The sequence below is a fragment of the Bufo gargarizans genome, chromosome 2, assembly GCF_014858855.1.
Source record: "Bufo gargarizans isolate SCDJY-AF-19 chromosome 2, ASM1485885v1, whole genome shotgun sequence".
Taxonomy (NCBI): domain Eukaryota; kingdom Metazoa; phylum Chordata; class Amphibia; order Anura; family Bufonidae; genus Bufo; species Bufo gargarizans.
This window is the reverse complement of record NC_058081.1, coordinates 721,707,512-721,728,396: the sequence shown is the minus strand read 5'-3', so window position 1 is coordinate 721,728,396 and position 20,885 is coordinate 721,707,512. Positions and strand designations below refer to the sequence as shown.

General features: G+C 45.0%; 1 protein-coding gene across 1 annotated transcript in view; it reads left to right on the top strand.

Annotated features, from left to right (window-relative positions):
- LOC122926363 overlaps positions 1-20,885 on the top strand; it is a 504,077-nt gene that overhangs the window by 236,661 nt on the left and 246,531 nt on the right. The window contains exons 5-6 of the mRNA XM_044277738.1: positions 14,846-15,223; positions 18,790-19,053. Coding sequence (XP_044133673.1) covers positions 14,846-15,223; positions 18,790-19,053 — 642 coding nt within the window. The remainder of the gene's footprint in view (positions 1-14,845; positions 15,224-18,789; positions 19,054-20,885) is intronic.

Here is a 20,885-nt window from a genome sequence, read left to right as displayed (position 1 = left end):
TCAGCTGTAAAACTGAGGCCATGGCTTCACTCAGCACACAGAGCTCCAATCTGCAGGCAGCAGGAAACCAGAAATTACACTCCTTAAAATGTTCAAGAGGTTTCCTCTGAAAGCACCCGTGGCATTGTAATTAAGGCTACTTTCACACTAGCGGCATGGACCTCCGGCAGGCTGTTCCATCGGGTAAACAGCCTGTTGGATCCGTCCTGCCTCTAGTGAACGTGTGCCCCCGGACTGCCGCTCCGTGCCCATTGACTATAATGGGGGCAGGGGCAGAGTTCCGGCAGAGGCACGGAAGCCCACGACGAGAGGCTGCCGGAATAAATGTCGAACATGTCGTAGTTTTATTCCGGCAGCCTCTCGCTGTGCGCTGCCATGCCTCTGCCAGAACTCCACCCGCCCCCATTATAGTCAATGGGGACGGAGCGGCAGTCTGGGGGGCACACAGCCCGCTGGAGGTCTGTGCCGCTAGTGTGAATGTAGCCTAAGTGGTGATACCTGCTTGACTGAACATAGTTACATAGTATGTAAGGCCTGTTATCCTGCAAGTTAATCCAGAAGACAGCAGTTCACATCCCTTCAAAGCTTCTGTTAGGGTAGGTGCACATGGAGGATTTTGTGTCACGGCCATGGCTATGACCGTGACTCTTCAACCGCATGTGGTTGTCAGCGGTTTTGGTTTTGTTGTCAATCACAGGTGAGGGCACTGGTATTTGCCTCACCTGTGGTTGCCGCTGACAACGCTAGTCTGGTCGCAGCTTTCCTGCTGTGCATGCGGTTGCACCTAGCAACCTCTATGTTAGGTGTCTGTGTGTTGTGTGCACTGTGTTATGTCTGTGTGCACTCTGTGTTGTATGTCTGGTGTGCACTGTAGTTTATGTTTGGTGCGCACGGACATCGTCCTTTCACTGTGGCTGCCCGTGGCAACGTTTGGTATTATGTACAAGTGGTGGCAGTGTCTCGGCCTTTGGGCTGTCTCCCAGGACGGCTGCCACCCATGTCGTTGCCAGCGGCAACAGCCACAGGGTGATCTTAGTTTGGTCACTTCCCCTGTATGTTTGGTGTTTTCCTTTCCTGTGGTGCTGGAAGGGTTAACCCTCTTCCCAGTGTGTGTGATGTCACTGGGTGTGTCTGTCCGGTGGGTGTGGCCATTTAGCCCTATAAAGCTTGTGTCTGGAGCACTGCTCAGTAGGTTGCTTTCAGTCATGCTTGGCTGAAGCAGCCTCCTGTGTATTCCATCCTTCTTGTAAGGGCCACCCTTCCGGTCATAAGTTTATTTCCTTTGATGTGTTGTATGTCTTTCCTTGTGTTTTAGTGCAGCTATGGATCTGGGTCCCTGTGTGTGGATGCGTGGTGATCTTCAGCATGCCAGCACAGGGATCCAGTCAGCTAGGCTGAGACAGGTAGGTGTGGAACTGTGTGGGTTCACCTGTCTTATCCATAGACCTGTTTATGTCCCCTTTCTTCATGCTGCTTGGCCAGTGAGACTCCTGCTCCTCCGTGTCTAGGAGGAGTGGGTTGCCTTTACTCTGTCTCTAGTTCAGGGCCGACTTGAGGGCTTGTAGGGACTATAAGGTTCCAGCGTATGAGCCCTCCTACCATCAAGGTCGGCTCATGCAGACAGGAGACAGGGTCAGCGTTAGGGACGCATTAGGAGGTGACCTGCTCCCTAATTCTGTGGTCCTGGCCTAGTAGCGACCGGACATTTTACATCATCGCACGGCTGAGGATTTCCCCCATCCTCAGCCGTGACATTTTGTTGACGACACAATCCTCTGCGTGTCACACATCAGAAATCGCTGCACTGTGCCATAGCTTCTTCTCTGAGTTCTCAACGTTTAGCTCCATTGAATGGAGCCAAATCACGAACGGGCTCCCGATCCGGCTTAGCTTGGGGTCCACACAGTAACCGCACTAAGAATAGACCTGTCCTGTATATTCTTCGTGTTTTCTTAAAAATGATGCGGTAAAAACCTTGGGCCCTTGAACTGCGGCAATACCTCCTATTCAGACCAATTGGAGGCGGTTTTAGAGCAGATTTGGCCTGGTTTTCGGCACCAAGTTCATGCTGTTACCAAAATCTTTCATCTAAAGCTACGCTGAGGTGAAGCATTTATAGTGTTGAGCAAATCGAAGTTAACAGAGTGGACTTTAATCAGAATTTCAGGAAAAATGTGATCCGCTGCAAAGCCAAATTTCATCATGCTTCGTGGTAACATACTTGCCTCATCAATTTGGACATGAAGAGACTTTCACAGACATCTTGATTGCAGAAACTGCATGAAATTTTGCTCGGGGTGACGTATGATGTCACCACGCCTGGCATCATCACGTCACCAGGTGAGATTTTGCCCGGTGTCTTCAATTAAGAAGGCCGCAATGGGATTCACACTGCTGAACTGGAGGAAAAAAGAAAAAAGAAAGTAGTAGACCCTCCAGAAAAGTACCAACTGGCAAGAAGATTATTAAATCCACACTAACATTGCTTCCTATAGTAGGCAAAGTCCTTTTACTACAAAGCCGCTGACAAACAGAAGAAAGGCTGCCTTTTCATTGAAGTGTGTCTATATAACAAGCTTCCCCATACCAAGTCTCCGACACACAGTCGTTCGGGAGAGAAAGCAGCCGTAACGGAACTTACCTGCTATACAAAGAGCAGACGAGCCGCCGCAGTGCCAGGCCACCGACTCCCTGACTGACGGCTCCGGTGGAGTCAGATACCCGATCCGGGCACCGGGAGTACCCCTGACTATTCATCAGCATCCCTACGATTCCTGAGGTTGCCGCTCCGTGGGGACCCTTCACCTACAGCCGAGAACCCCCTGCTAACGTCACCATCCCAACTGGTAAGCGCATTCAGTTAATCTCTATAGCCGGGCCCCAGACTGTGGTGAGAACAGAGCTTAGGGCACCGTGCCTAAGCGCAGGACTGTCCACATAAGAACTTGAAGGCTGCTGCCGGCTGCCAAGAAGCTCTCCCAACACCACTGTGGACCCTCATGCTGTAACAACAGGCAGGCTGCCATCTCCTACCTAATCGCACAGCTGGATAATAACATCAGCAAAGTGGTGCAGACACCTACACTTGCTCTACACCGCATCTCCTCTCTATCCAGGCGATAACATAACTGACTTCCCTGCAGAACACACTATTCTTTAATAGGCTAAGCCTAAATTTTTACAGATCTCTGATTAGAGACCGACAAACCCATCTCTTAAAGGGCCCCTGACCCAATTTTTCTCTCACGCCATAGTGACTCTCCTGCAAGCGAATTAGCCTACTAGAGCACTATGTTTGCATAATCCCTCATTGACTGGCCGATGAGGGCCAACAACAGCGAGTGATCGACAAAAGCTATACTGCCTGTTTCAAGATATATCGGGTCCATCCCTGATTACTCACAGATATGGTCAAAATTGGACCGGGGAAATCCAGAACAACCTCCACTACAAAAGTTTCTGGCTCCCTAGACTCTTATATGCAAAGACCTCAAGGGGCCTCCTCAACCAAACACACTCCTGCACAGATTCCCATAGAAGATAAAAAACGTGATCATACTCCACGTGACACCTCAGACATGGATAGCGACACAGAAGAATTTCAGGAGGACAGGGGCCTCCCAATTTCAAGAAACTTTCTGGGAAAAGCCCTCTCTAAGGCCTTGGAACCAGTGCTCAAAGAGCTACAAGACATAAAACAAGATGTCAGAAGCATCGGTAACAGAGTCGAACAACTAGAGAATGTCCAATCTCAAATTGTCTCCTACACTGAAGCAGCGACAGCCTCATTCACCTCCTGCCAATCACACATGAACAAGATTGTAAATTGGATGGAGGATCAAGAAAATCGGGCCAGACGCAACAACTTACGGATCAAGGGAATCCCAGAGTCTTTCCTTCCAGAAACCCTTCCTGACACTGTTAAACAAATCTTTATGGCAATCTTAGGAGATAACTACCCGCTGGAGATCTCCATTGAAAGGGCTCATAGATCCCTCAGAGCCAAACCTTCACCAAAAGAACCTCCCAGAGACGTTATATGTCATCTGTTTAATTCCAGAGTTAGAGATGATATATTGTGACTAGCTCGCACAAACCCTCCTAACCCACTAGAGGGCTCTGCAATATCTATTTTTCAAGATCTAGCAAGAGTCACACTTTCTAAAAGAAACATCTTGAGGCCTCTCACAGAAATCCTACGGAGAAGAAACATCCCATACAAATGGCTTTTCCCCTTTGGCCTTTCTCTCTCACATGAGGGTAAAAGGTACATCCTTAGAAACCATATGGAGCTACCAGATCTCCTCACACACCTCAACATCTCGGACGTCGACATCCCGGATTGGTCCCCGATCCAAGACGTCACAAGTCTACCCACGATCCCTCCTCCCACTCCTTGGGAATCTACAGGATCAGAAAAAAGAAGTAAAAGCCGGAAGAGACAAGGGAAGATGACTCCCAGAAGGATCGAGATGGACCCGACCTGAGACCCATCAAGACAGGGTTACATACTCATCTTGAGAATCACTAAGATATAACCATTTTTTGTCCCCAACTGTCTACTGATATATTGTTGGTGTCCCCCCCATATAATGGAGGTGGGGACTAGGGAGGTCCCGACCCGGTCCGATATTATCCTTTTCTGTTCCCCACTTTTCCCGGAATTTTAGCCCAGGCATCTTGGTCCCTTATAATGACTGAGCTTCCTGGTGCTCGGGGTCCTCCCTCCTCCCCTCCATCCTACTGCCTTTTCAGGCAGTCCAATTGGGGTATACTATGCTACCTTTTCACTTGCCACTATGTTATATTTTCTTCATGTCACTCTATTACTAGATGATGTAGCCGGGTCACAGGGAGGGGGACCGGAACGATGGGTTACCTTTGCCTCCCGTCGTGTCGGTCCTGACACTTCCGCCCTACTAATCCCAACACTCCCGATAACTAGGTGGATCCCCCACGAACTATCTTATAGTTCCTACCCCTCTTAGATTGAGGCCTCTGGGCCCCGCAGGCAACACCAACATTCTCTATTCTTGATTGTTTGTTCATTACTCACACAACAGTGCTCTTTTCTGCCATGACCCTCATGGCTACCAGTTTGCATGATTGTGAACTTTTGTCATATGTTGTTACCAGCTATGATATTTGTATCAGGCTATGTTGATATTTGTATGTTCTCAATGGTTCTAACCCCTTTCCATACCCATTCACTCCCTCCCCCCCTCACACCCTACGCTTCAACCCCTAAAGGCGCTGGGCATATCCAACAAACTTATCTCCAGACCACATTTTCTTTAAAGATTCAGTCTAAACCCCCTTACAAATGGCCAACATAAAATTTACCTCTTATAATGTCAGAGGTCTTAACGCAGCAGTAAAACGCAGCCAAATCCTGCACGCCTTGAAAAAAGCCCACTCAGATATTATTTTCCTTCAAGAAACCCACTTTAGGGAGGAGAAGACACCGGCCTTGCATGGGCACTTCTATGATAAATGGTACCATTCACACACCCCTACCAAAAACTCAAAGGGAGTAGCCATTGCTTTTTCAAAGCGGGTATCTTTTGATCTAGGCCTCCAACAAAAAGACAAGGATGGCAGATTATTGATCCTGGTCGGGAAATTAGAGGGCATACCAGTCACATTAGCTAACCTATACGCCCCAAACACAAAACAAGCCCCTTGGCTACGCGATGTTCTTACGCTAATAAACGGCATCTCACAAGGTCTGTTAGTAGTCGGCGGGGACCTCAATGTAGCTCTAGACCCATTGTTGGACACGTCCACGGGTAAATCTGCTGTATCCCACAGGGCAATCAACCATATAAAGAATTCCCTCCAACTTCTCTCCCTAAGAGACACATGGCGTTTTGACCACCCCACAGACCGAGATTACACCCTATACTCAACTCCGCATAACTCCTACCACAGAATAGACTATTTTTTTCTACAACAATCCTCATTACCCAAACTCCGTTCTACTGATATCGGCGCTAGTGTACATTCCGACCATTCCCCCATAGAAATGTCCTTGCTCATCACAAGCACTCCCCAGGTTAAACCCCCATGGAGGCTTAATGAAACATTATTATCAACCCCCTCGATACACACTAAGATTATGGCACGACTAGAACTATATTTTCAGCAAAACAGAGACAAAGGCACTGCAATCCCTTATGTCTGGGAAGCACATAAGGCTACTGTCAGAGGGGAATTCATATCAGCAGGTTCGTTCCACAAAAAGCAAAGAGACCAAAAAATATCATCATTATACTCCGAAATACTTAAATTGGAAAGACTTCACAAAAAATCCCTTTCCACCCCCCATCTCCAGAAACTCACCGAAGCCCGTCTCCAACTCAAAGATACACTGAACGCATCTTCCGCAAAAATTTATATGTCATCCAAGCACGCTTTTTTCGCTCACGGAGACAAATCTTCAAAACTAATGATGTCCCTTATCAAACGTAAAAAACCCCACACAAATATATCAGAGATCAGACAGGACTCAGGTAAAATTACATCTGCCCCATCAGACAAAGAGTCTGAATTTATACGATTTTACACCTCCCTGTATCAACTCCCCTCAGAAGCTGGAGAGCATGGCCAGAGTTCACGTAAATCAGCCATCACGGAATTCCTCTCACGACTTGACCTCCCCAAACTAAACCCCAAGTTTCATTCATCCCTACTTAAGCCTTTTTCTATAACTGAAGTCCGAACTGCACTTAAAAAATGTCCTAAGAACAAAGCCCCAGGTCCAGATGGTCTACCTAGCTCCTATTATGATTCATTCTCCTCAGTCCTCCTCCCTCAACTAACGGACACGCTAAATTCGTATCTCTCGGGTTCAAATATCCCCCAACAAGCTTTAGAGGCTTACATCACGCTTATTCACAAAGAAGGCAAAGATCCGGCTAACTGCGGTAGTTATAGACCCATCTCACTCCTGAACACAGATTTAAAACTATACGCAAACCTCTTAGCTAGCAGACTCAAACCTATAATCCCCGACTTGATCTCTCCCGAACAAGTTGGATTCGTGTCCGGTAGAGAGGGAAAGGACAATACCATGAGGATCCTTTCGTTAATCCAAACTGTATCACATAATAAACAACCGCTGGTGTTACTTGGGACAGACGCGGAAAAGGCTTTTGATAGGGTTGACTGGCTCTTTATGAAACGAGTCCTGCAACACTTTGGATTCCCCCAGGCCTTCATTGATGCGATCTTTGTCATGTACTCCAGCCCCACAGCCAGGTTACGCATTAACAAATCTCTCTCAGCCCCTTTCCACATAAAGAACGGGACCCGCCAAGGCTGCCCACTATCCCCAATCCTATTTATATTATCTTTGGAACCCCTACTGACGGCCATTAGATCACATCCAGACATTAGAGGTTTCAAAGATGGCACCCGGACACATACTACGGCTGCATATGCCGATGACATCTTACTAATACTGACCGACCCTACCTCTGCTTTCCCCGCCCTCCAAACGCTATTTAAAGAATACGGACAGATTTCTAACTTTAAAATTAACACTACAAAATCGGAAGCTCTCGGTTTTAATCTACTCAGCAAAGAGGCAGAGATGCTCCAATCACACTATCCATACCATTGGCCTAAAACCCACATCACATATCTAGGCCTAAAAATCAGCTCCTCATGGAAAGATCTATATACCCTAAATTACCCCCATTTTACCAAAATTCAAATCAACTTTAGATTCCTGGGCCCTACCATTTTTATCATGGATGGGTCGTAAAAATCTAATTAAAGCTATCCTTCTCCCTAAACTACTGTACCTTTTCCAAACTCTTCCCATTTCACTTCCCGCACAATTCTTCAGAAATATCAGGAGACTGATTAGCAACTATCTTTGGCGAGGCAATAGACCCAGGCTGAGCCACAACCTGTTGGTTCAACATAAATTAAGAGGAGGTTTGTCCCTACCCGATTGGAGACACTACTACGATGCTGTACATTTATCCAGAATAGTTCAGTGGCTACGCGACGGCGACAGAAGACTCAGCTTTACATTAGAATTACAACTCGCTAAATTCCCACTAAGATCCCTTCTATGGCAATACGATAACGACTCCAATAAACCTCTTAGCCAACTCTCCTCGAATTCCATCACCCAAACCACCTTAAAGATCTGGAATAAGTATAAAAAAGTTATCAGCCCCAACCTCTCCCCTCTGATGACATTAGCAGACATTTCAGAACTGTATCTTCCAAAGTTTAAAGAAATAAAACTAAATCTTCCAGAACTAAACAAAATACCCCTCATTAACTTCCTCAATAATGTCCCTGGAGAGGACCCATTAGATAAAACATCCCTTCAACATATACAAAGATTGCACATAACTAAACTCATATCGCCTTACCTACGCCATGCCGGTACCCCAAGGGTCCTTACCCCCTTTGAAGAATTATCTTCACATTTAAAACCGCCACCACACCTTCTTTCAAAAGTGTATTCTATATTACAAATAATTAATTCCCCTACAGACAGGCACTATATCTCAGAGTGGAGTAAAGATCTCGCTACCACATGGACTCCGCAGGAATCCAAACAGATTTACAAGTACTCCCACGGCATCTCACGCTGCATAAAATTACAGGAGAATTCTTTTAAACTCATCTCTAGATGGTACCGAACCCCAGTCAGGCTTAAACAAATGGGCTGCCTTGACACAGATGTGTGCTGGAAATGTAATTCTGCACAAGGCTCATACTTACATATGTGGTGGTCATGTCCTGTCCTAATCCCATTTTGGTCTGAAGTCCTGAAAGTATCCAGACAAATCTGCTCCCTAACCTCAGATCCTAAACCAGTCTCCATCCTTCTTAACATTAGATTAGAGGATATCCCTGCCCGGAAAAGGATTCTTTTCCAACACCTCATGGCTGCAGCCAAATCCTTAATACCACAACATTGGAACCAACCAAAAGCCCCTAATGTGGCTCATTGGCTACAAAAGGTTAATTTCATCTACCTAATGGAAGAATTGTCAGCGTGGGAATCACGTTCTCATCATAAATTTCAAAGAATTTGGCAGGACTGGATCGAGTTCCGGTCATCCTCTCAGGTCTTGCAACAACTCACATCTCTTTCACAAATCGCTGTGGTCTGACATTAAACTTTTAAACCTCTGATCTGGATCCCAGCCCTCTCATCTTCCTTCCTCACTCCTTCCCTCCCCTTATCCCAATGCCATCTCCTATTCCCTATTTCTTTCCCTATCCCTTGTTATATTATGCACTATGTTTATGGTTGCATACTCGATACATAGTTATACTGTATTAGATCTCAGCCTTGTGGTCTTATCTGCACTATCACTCACCAACATTAGGTAGACACCTCACAGTATTGGTCGTGCTTGACATTGGCCAGCACTTTATTTTACAGGGCTTGTACCTCATGGTCGCGCCCTCACATTATATTATTTCGTTGCAGCTATGCGCTTCAAGGGCTTTTCCTCTAATTCCACTAGATGGTTGGGTTACTCTATCCCGGCCCCTTCTTCACAGAGCGATTTGATATGACACTTATTCACCATGTTGTTGTAACATTATAAAGCCTCATGGATTATGTATCTTGTATCACAAATGTTTATTTGTCCCCATTGTATTCTGTTTGCGTGATGGAATTATTATAAAATTAATAAAAAGAAAATTGAAAAGAAAGAAGGCCGCAATGCCAGCAAATGAATAAGGTAAGTATTTTTTTTTAACCCCTGAAAGGCCTAAATTGTAGCCTTAGATGCCGCAATCGGCGATGAACGCGGCATATAGTGGTTCAATGGGGGGGGGCAGCGCAATTGCCATTCCCCATTATTGCATCTGCTACATACAAACAGGGGTGCACCTAGTCTTTCTGCTGCCTGAGGTGAAAACTGAAACGGCCCCCCCATGCCAATTTCTTAACCTAACCCCTTTGCCACAATGAAAGCGCTCATTGCCCATGGCCCTTCCGCTGCCCCCCTCTTGCCCCTATCTGGTGCTGCCTGAGGTGATTGCCTCACCTGGCCTCATTGGTGGTGCGCCCCTGCATACAACGAAATGCGCTCTGTGACAAATTACTTTGTGATTAATCAAATTTCTTAGTGAAATTCGGTGAAGCAACCAAATCAAATTTTTCATAACTTCACTCATCTCTAGTTATCATCCCCCAGGGGCAAAAAGAAATAAGACTTCTCTCCAAGAGGGCAGCCACGTTACACCACGTTATACCCCTTCGTATGAATGTTCCAATACATATAGACATGTACTATAGTTAGTGAGATTAGGCTGAGCTTTAACCACCTCCGGACCGCCTAACGCAGATGTGCGGTCCGGAGGTGGCAGCCCTGCGCAGAGTCACGCATATATGCGTCATCTCGCGAGGGCGGGATTTCCTGTGAACGCGCGCACACAGGCGCGCGCGCTCACAGGAACGGAAGGTAAGCGAGTGGATCTCCAGCCTGCCAGCGGCGATCGCTCGCTGGCAGGCTGGAGATCCGAATTTTTTAACCCCTAACAGGTATATTAGACGCTGTTTTCATAACAGCGTCTAATATACCTCCTACCTGGTCCTCTGGTGGTCCCTTTTGTTAGGATCGACCACCAGAGGACTCAGGTAGGTCAGTACAGTCGCACCAAACACCACACTACACTACACCCCCCCCCCCGTCACTTATTAACCCCTTATAAACCCCTGATCACCCCATATAAACTCCCTGATCAACCCCCTGTCATTGATCACCGCCCTGTCATTTATCAGCCCCCTGTCAGGCTCCGTTCAGACGTCCGCATGATTTTTACGGATCCGATCCATGTATCCATGGATCCGTAAAAATCATGCGGACGTCTGAATGGAGCCTTACAGGGGGGTGATCAATGACAGGCGGGTGATCACCCATATACACTCCCTGATCACCCCCTGTCATTGATCACCCCCGTCATTGATCACCCCCCTGTAAGGCACCATTCAGACGTCCGCATGATTTTTACGGATCCATGGATACATGGATCGGATCCGCAAAACACATGCGGACGTCTGAATGGAGCCTTACAGGGGGTGATCAATGACAGGCGGGTGATCACCCATATACACTCCCTGATCACCCCCCTGTCATTGATAACCCCCCTGTAAGGCTCCATTCAGACGTCCGCATGCGTTTTATGGATCCGTAAAAAATCATGCGGATGTCTGAATGGAGCCTTACAGGGGGGGTGATCAGTGACAGGGGGGTGATCACCCTGATTACCCTGATCACCCCCTGTCATTGATAACCCCCCTGTAAGGCTCCATTCAGACGTCCGCATGCGTTTTGTGGATCCGATCCATGTATCCATGGATCCGTAAAAAATCATGCGGATGTCTGAATGGAGCCTTACAGGGGGGGTGATCAATGACAGGGGGGTGATCAGGGAGTCTATATGGGTGATCACCACCCTGTCATTGATCACCCCCCCCTGGTAAGGCTCCATTCAGCCATTTTTTTTGGCCCAAGTTAGCGGAAATTTTTTGTTTGTTTTTGTTTTTTCTTACAAAGTCTCATATTCCACTAACTTGTGTCAAAAAATAAAATCTCACATGGACGCACCATACCCCTCACGGAATCCAAATGCGTAAACATTTTTATACATTTATATTCCAGACTTCTTCTCACGCTTTAGGGCCCCTAAAAAGCCAGGGCAGTATAAATACCCCACATGTGACCCCATTTCGGAAAGAAGACACCCCAAGGTATTCCGTGAGGGGCATATTGAGTCCATGAAAGATTGAAATTTTTGTCCTAAGTTAGCGGAAAGTGAGACTTTGTGAGAAAAAAAACAAAAAAAAATCAATATCCGCTAACTTATGCAAAAAAAAAAAAAAAATTCTAGGAACTCGCCATGCCCCTCATTGGATACCTTGCGGTGTCTTCTTTCCAAAGTGGGGTCACATGTGGGGTATTTATACTGCCCTGGATTTTTAGGGGCCCTAAAGCATGAGAAGAAGTCTGGGATCCAAATGTCTAAAAATGCCCTCCTAAAAGGAATTTGGGCCCCTTTGCGCATCTAGGCTGCAAAAAAGTGTCACACATGTGGTATCGCCGTACTCAGGAGAAGTTGGGGAATGTGTTTTGGGGTGTCATTTTACATATACCCATGCTGGGTGAGAGAAATATCTTGGTCAAATGCCAACTTTGTATAAAAAAATGGGAAAAGTTGTCTTTTGCCAAGATATTTCTCTCACCCAGCATGGGTATATGTAAAATGACCCCCCAAAACACATTGCCCAACTTCTCCTGAGTACGGCGATACCACATGTGTGACACTTTTTTGCAGCCAAGGTGGGCAAAGGGGCACCTTTCGGATTTCGCAGGCCATTTTGTACACATTTTGATTGCAAGGTACTTCTTACACATTTGGGCCCCTAAATTGCCAGGGCAGTATAACTACGCCACAAGTGACCCCATTTTGGAAAGAAGACACCCCAAGGTATTCCGTGGGGGGCACGGCGAGTTCCTAGAATTTTTTATTTTTTGTCACAATTTAGCGGAAAATGATGATTTTTCTTTTTTTTTCTTTTTTCCTTACAAAGTCTCATATTCCACTAACTTGCGACAAAAAATAAAAAATTCTAGGAACTCGCCATGCCCCTCACGGAATACCTTGGGGTGTCTTCTTTCCAAAATGGGGTCACTTGTGGGGTAGTTATACTGCCCTGGCAATTTAGGGGCCCAAATGTGTGAGAAGAACTTTGCAATCAAAATGTGTAAAAAATGCCCTGCAAAATCCGAAAGGTGCACTTTGGAATATGTGCCCCTTTGCCCACCTTGGCAGCAAAAAAGTGTGACACATCTGGTATCGCCGTACTCAGGAGAAGTTGGGCAATGTGTTTTGGGGTGTCATTTTACATATACCCATGCTGGGTGAGAAAAATATCTTGGTCAAATGCCAACTTTGTATAAAAAAATGGGAAAAGTTGTCTTTTGCCAAGATATTTCTCTCACCCAGCATGGGTATATGTAAAATGACAGCCCAAAACACATTTCCCAACTTCTCCTGAGTACGGCGATACCAGATGTGTGACACTTTTTTGATGCCAAGGTGGGCAAAGGGGCACATATTCCAAAGTGCACCTTTCGGATTTCACCGGTCATTTTTTACAGATTTTGATTGCAAAGTACTTCTCACACATATGGGCCCCTAAATTGCCAGGGCAGTATAACTACGCCACAAGTGACCCCATTTTGGAAAGAAGACACCCCAAGGTATTCCGTGAGGGGCATGGCGAGTTCCTAGAATTTTTTATTTTTTGTCGCAAGTTAGTGGAATATGAGACTTTGTAAGGAAAAAAGAGAAAAAAAAAAAATCATCATTTTCCGCTAACTTGTGACAAAAAATAAAAAATTCTAGGAACTTGCAGTGCCCCTCACGGAATACCTTGGGGTGTCTTCTTTCCAAAATGGGGTCACTTGTGGCGTAGTTATACTGCCCTGGCAATTTAGGGGCCCAAATGTGTGAGAAGTACCTTGCAATCAAAATGTGTAAAAAATGGCCTGCAAAATCTGAAAGGTGCACTTTGGAATGTGTGCCCCTTTGCCCACCTTGGCAGCAAAAAAGTGTGACACATCTGGTATCGCCGTACTCAGGAGAAGTTGGGGAATGTGTTTTGGGGTGTCATTTTACATATACCCATGCTGGGTGAGAGAAATATCTTGGCAAAAGACAACTTTTCCCATTTTTTTATACAAAGTTGGCATTTGACCAAGATATTTTTCTCACCCAGCATGGGTATATGTAAAATGACACCCCAAAACACATTCCCCAACTTCTCCTGAGTACGGCGATACCAGATGTGTCACACTTTTTTGCTGCCAAGGTGGGCAAAGGGGCGCATATTCCAAAGTGCACCTTTTGGATTTCACCGGTCATTTTTTACACATTTTGATTGCAAGGTACTTCTCACACATTTGGGCCCCTAAATTGCCAGGGCAGTATAACTACCCCACAAGTGACCCCATTTTGGAAAGAAGACACCCCAAGGTATTCTGTGAGGGGCATGGTGAGTTCCTAAAATTTTTTATTTTTTGTCGCAAGTTAGTGGAATATGAGACTTTGTAAGAAAAAATAAAAAAATAAAAATCCTCATCATTTTCCGCTAACTTGTGACAAAAAATAAAAAGTTCTATGAACTCACTATGCCCATCAGCGAATACCTTAGGGTGTCTACTTTCCGAAATGGGGTCATTTGTGGGGTAGTTATACTGTTTGGGCATTGTAGAACCTCAGGAATCATGACAGGTGCTCAGAAAGTCAGAGCTGTTTCAAAAAGCGGAAATTCACATTTTTGTACCATAGTTTGTAAATGCTATAACTTTTACCCAAACCATTTTTTTTTTTTGCCCAAACATTTTTTTTTTATCAAAGACATGTAGAACAATAAATTTGGTGAAAAATTTATATATGGATGTCGTTTTTTTTGCAAAATTTTACAGCTGAAAGTGAAAAATGTCATTTTTTTGCAAAAAAATCGTTACATTTCGATTAATAACAAAAAAAGTAAAAATGTCAGCAGCAATAAAATACCACCAAATGAAAGCTCCATTAGTGAGAAGAAAATGAGGTAAAATTCATTTGGGTGGTAAGTTGCATGACCGAGCGATAAACGGTGAAAGGAGTGTAGTGCCGAAGTGTAAAAAGTGCTCTGGTCATGAAGGGGGTTTCACCTAGCGGGGCTGAAGTGGTTAATAAGGAAAGAAATAGATAAGAATTACAAATGAGAGAAGCTCAAGATTTCTGTGGATTATTTGATGCATGTAATATCTGATATGTAATAATCCCACTCTTTAACCTTCTGCAGGTCTCACACCTCAGGTCGTACATATTCCATACTATTCTATCACAGTGGCTTCCAGTGTCGAGGTACAGGAGGGTCTCTGTGTCACGATTCCTTGTCATTTCACTGCTGACAGTAGAAATACATTCAGTGATTCATTTGGTTACTGGATGCGGATGCCTCAACAACCAAAATATGTCGTAGCCACTAATGATAAATCCAGTGCTGTGCAAAAGACAAACTTCAATCTGATGGGCAATCCAGATTCCGGAGACTGCACCCTGACCATAACTGATGCCAGTAGAGAAGATGAGGGGGTATATTATTTCAGATTTCAAGAAAGTAAAGACAATGCAGTGAAATATAGTTATTACAAAGTGACCACCGCTATTAAAGTTACTGGTAAGTGTGAGCGAATGTGTGATATCACTAGATATCGCTGTGATGTAGAGGTGACTACACCCTGACCATAACTGATGCCAGGAGAGAAGATGAGGGGGTATATTACTTTAGATTTCTGGAAGACGAAAATAGTGAAGTGAAATATTGTTATCATGGAGAAATGTCCACCTCTACTACCGTGACTGGTGAGCGAATGTGATGTCATCAGATACCGCTGTGATGTAGATGTGCACGAGGCTACAACTTATACAATAAGGAACACCTCCTGAAGCTCTACATGCTTCTATACTCCCTTCTACTGAGACAGCCACCATCATCATGAGCAGCTTGAATACGCCATATGTCATTCGGCCCCATTACCATGATTCTCCTCGGCCGCTCACTCTTGAATCTCCTTATACCTTAGGCATCTGCCACGTGCACATGACCACCTTTTCTAGCTCTCTTTCTATTGGCCTCCAGTTCTTTTTTTTAAATCACAGTTGAACAGAGTCCAGTAGAATTTATGTTAGTTCAGTCAAATTTCATAAATAGATTTTCATGAACTTTTTGGGAAAAAAATATAGCAACTGGATAGAATTCAATATAATAATGGCTGGTCCTATGATACAAATTTACATGGGAGATACTCCCACCAGTAATGATCACATCATTTCTACCACTGCTCCCACCACCCGAGCTTGCCCTAGGTCTGGCACTGCATTTGAGCCTGCACCAACAGAGTCCACTGCTGCAATGTGTAGCAACTGAGATTAGGCAAACTAGTCTGCGTTAAACAGAATATTTCTAATATCATTTTCAACAATTTTTCCCCCCAGAAAAATGCACAATTGGACACAGTCTGCAGCAAAAATATATGCTGCCAGTAATCCTAGAAAAAAAAAAAAAATTTGTATAAGGGTATAACTGTAAAAAAATTTAATAGATCCAGCACTTTGGAATTTAAAATAAAATGTAATTTTTAATTACAGGAATAAAAAAACTCCATTGTGTCCCTGTGGGGGGTGGCACATTTCGCGCAGGGCTTGATGAAGAGCAATCTGCATGAAATCCGTCCCCCGAGGACACCTTGAGAATTTATTTTTTATTTATTTAAATATTACATTTTATTTTAAATTCCAAGGTGCTGGATCTATTGAAAATTTGTTACTAAAGTCTCTCATGACCCTAGATCTGGGAGATTCATCCGTGCTGCCTTTTTCTTCATATTATATCAGTGTCTGGATTACACAAATTTAGGGTGAGCTATGCAAAAAAATATATTTTGGTTTTCCTTATAACTGTAAAAGCTTTGCCACAGGTTTTTGGAAACAAAAAGGCACAATTGAGCAATGTCTGCAGCAAAATATTTGCTGCCAGTGATGCTGGGAATACACTTATTTGTACACTTATTAGATGTAGAAAATTTGCAACAGGTTTTTGGAAATAAAAGGTGCAAAGGCACAATAAAGGCAGTAAAATATACAGTATGCCGCCTGTAATGGAGGAAAGTACAATTATTACCTGTAGAAGTGTTGCAACAGGTTTTTGAGTGAAAACAGACTGGCTTTATTTATGTCCCAAAAACTGGACCAAACTGCACCAAATTGCATATCGGTAAGTCAAGTGCTTCCAAAGGTTTTAGTCTGAGTTTCAGCTCTCTGGGACCTTCCATTTTTTCAGCATTTTGGGGACACTGCGGATATCACTGTTATGGGTGCACTGTGGATGTGTCACCGCCAGACATCTGAGAAGCTCTGACAGACGTTCTTCAGAACCTCCTGCTTGAGGTTCTTTTGTTTTGCTTTCGTTTTGTCATCTCGTTTTCCTCTCTCAGCTGTCATCTAGTTGCACTGATTGCATCCCTTTAAATCCCCTCCTATACTGCATCACTTTGCGGTTTATACAACTTCCTGGAGTGTGTACATGCTGGATGCTACAACTGATACTTCTACAGATAAGTCTGTTCATTAATTTGTGTTTTCCTGTTTGCTTCATCCTAGGTGACCCTGACTCCCTACGTATTAAGTGTAGGGAGCCAGTGGTAGTGTCCCCTCACTATTATAGGGTGTTCAGGTGTCATACAGTCAAGGCACGAGGGCATGCAATTTTCTATCATAGAGATCTTTTCATGGGCTGAGAAGACAGGTAGAGTTTCAGGGCCTAAATAGGGGTCACCCTTTTGTTCCTTAGTTTCGGATCAAGCCAGTCGGATCCTTATTTGTAGCTTCTTGTTTTCTGTTACACCATCCGTGACAGGATGTCACTGGTTTGGGGACACTGTTGAGGTCACTGTTATGGGGCAGTGTGGATGTCACTGTTAGGGGGACACTGTGGATGTCACTGTTATGGGGACACTGTGGAGGTCACTGTTATGGGGCAGTGTGGATCTCACTGTTAGGGGGACACTGTGGATGTCACTGTTATGGGGGCACTGTGGATGTCACTGTTATGGGGCACTGTAGAGGTCACTGTTATGGGTGCACTGTGTATATCACTGTTATAGGGGCACTGTGGAGGTTACTGTTATGGGGGTATTATGGATGCCACTGTAATGGGGGTATTATGGATTTCACTGTTATGGGGGCACTGTGGATGTCATTGTTTGGTGGTCTCTGTGGATGTTACTGTTATGGGGGCACTGTGGATGTCACTGTTATGGGGGCACTGTGGATGTCACTGTTATGGGGGCACCGTGGAGGTCACTGGTATGGGGAGCACTGTGGATGTCACTATTATGTTGGCTCTGTAGATGTCACTATTATGGTGACACTATGGATGTCACTATTATGGGGCCTCTGTGGATGTCACTTTTATGGGTACACTGTGGATGCCATTGTTTGGGGGCACTGTGGATGTCATTGTTATGAAGGCACTGTGGAGGTCACTGTTATAGGGGCCTCTGTGAAGTCACTATTATAGATGTCACTGTGGATGTCACTGTGATGGGCTGCTGTGGAGGTCACTGTTATAGGGTGCTGTGGAGGTCACTGTTATGGGTGCACTGTGGAAGTCACTTTTATAGGGTGCCGTGGGGATCATTGTTACTGGGTAATTCTGTATTTATATATATTATTACGTTAATCAGGCTACCTTCCAAAGTATATCTTCCTAATCCCATCTTCACTTACAATTTCACCCATGCATCTTTTATACTTTGGAACTTTTTTCTCCAACACTTAAAATTTTTCCCACAATCCTAACAATTAGAAGCCACATAGAAACATAGAATGTGTCGGCAGATAAGAACCATTTGGCCCATCTAGTCTGCCCAATATACTAAGTAGTATCGATAGCCCCTGGCCCTATCTTATATGAAGGATGGCCTTATGCCTATCCCATGCATGCTTAAACTCCTTCACTGTATTTGCAGCTACCACTTCTGCAGGAAGGCTATTCCATGCATCCACTACTCTCTCAGTAAAGTCATACTTCCTGATATTACTTTTAAACCTTTGCCCCTCTAATTTAAAACTATGTCCTCTTGTAGCAGTTTTTCTTCTTTTAAATATTCTCTCCTCCTTTACCTTGTTGATTCACTTTATGTATTTAAGTATTTGATGTAAGCAGATTGTCCCCTCATGCAGATCTGACAGAAGAACCTGTCATCTCGGATGTTGGATCACTGATTGCTGGTGTGAATAAGACAGTGACCTGCGCTCCCTTAAGAAACTGCCCAGGGAATTCCTTAGCTTTCCAATGGAAGAAGAGTAATGTGGCTGGAATCTGGAAGAATTCATCTACAATTACATTTACCCCATCTATAGAGGATGACCAGGAAACAATCACATGTGAGATGACAAGCTCCAGCGGGAACACAACTCTAAAACACATTTATCTTAATTTTGACTGTAAGTACATATTGGTTTTACAGATATTCTTCAATCTTAAATTTTTGCCTCTTAAGCTTCCTCAAGTTCTTTGCACCAAGCAATGGCTACTATTCTTTCAATTCATATCATTTGTCAATATCATGTTGAAAAAACAGATTTTTTTCTCACTTCCAAAGAGGTTGTCCAACTAGAAAATGTTGAATAAAATTAATTAAACATATAAAGAATGACTAGAAAAAATAAAGTCATAATAACCTTACCGATCTGTCACTTGTCCTGCTCAACACTTTTCCATTCCCCCTCTGGTCTCTGCTTCGTAGTCTTTCTCACAAGAAATGTGACCATTATTCCAATTACTGGGCACAACAGTGACCAACTTCATCCAGGGACTTGCTTAATGGTCAAATTATTATGTTAGGTAGGACCAGTGGCGTACTAAGGGGGGGGCGGGGGGGGGGCGGGCCGCCCCGGGTGCCACTCACAAGGGGGGTGCTGACGCCGGAGTCACCCGCCCCCGGCTCCATCCACTGCGGCGACCGTGCGCCGGCTTCGGTCCAGTGGAAGAAGAATTATTGCGGCGGCAGGCGGCGCGCGACGTGACGACGTCACGACGCTGACGCCGCGCCGCCGCCTTCACGGATCAGAAGGATCCCATCCATGATCCAGCTATTATACCAGCGCAGCGGTCGGACGGCCGGACGGCGGGGGGCATCATCAAAATAAAAGTTAAGTAAATAATTGTGTAATTAAGGGGGGGGGGGGGGTCGGGGTGTACCGTGTAATTAAGGTGGTGAGGGAGGGGGTGTAATTAAGGGGGGGGGGGTTTGTTATTAAGGGGAGAAGAGAGGGTGTAATTAAGGGGGGGGTGCAGGATTTGTTCATTTTATTGATGGGGATTTGGATTTTTTTTCTTTTTGGTGCAGATGGAAAGTGATTTTTTTTAAGGGGGTGCAGCCTGCACCCCCTTAAAAAAAATCACTTTCCATCTGCACCAAAAATAAAAAAAATCCAAATCCCCATCAATAAAATGAACAAATCCTGCACCCCCCCCCCCTTAATTACACCCTCTCTTCTCCCCTTAATAACACCCCCCTTAATTACAACGGAAGGTAAGCGAGTGGATCGCCAGCCTGCCAGCGGCGATCGCTCGCTGGCAGGCTGGAGATGTGATTTTTTTTAACCCCTAACAGGTATATTAGACGCTGTTTTGATAACAGCGTCTAATATACCTCCTACCTGGTCCTCTGGTGGTCCCTTTTGTTTGGATCGACCACCAGAGGACTCAGGCAGCTCTGTAAAGTACAACAAAACACCACTACACTACACCCCCCCCTGTCACTTATTAACCCCTTTTGAACCACTGATCACCCCTGATCACCCCATTAGACTCCCTGATCACCCCCCTGTAAGGCTCCATTCAGAGGTCCGTATGATTTTTACGGATCCACTGATACATGGATCGGATCCGCAAAACACATGCGGATGTCTGAATGGAGCCTTACAGGGGGGTGATCAATGACAGAGGGGTGATCACCCATATACACTCCCTGATCACCCCCTGTCATTGATCACCCCCCTGTAAGGCTCCATTCAGACGTCCGTATGTGTTTTGCGGATCCGATCCATGTATCCATGGATCCGTAAAAATCATACGGACGTCTGAATGGAGCCTTACAGGCGGGTGATCACCCATATAGACTCCCTGATCACCTCCGTCATTGATCACCCCCCTGTAAGGCTCCATTCAGACGTCCGTATGATTTTTACGGATCCACTGATACATGGATCGGATCCGCAAAACACATGCGGACGTCTGAATGGAGCCTTACAGGGGGGTGATCAATGACGGA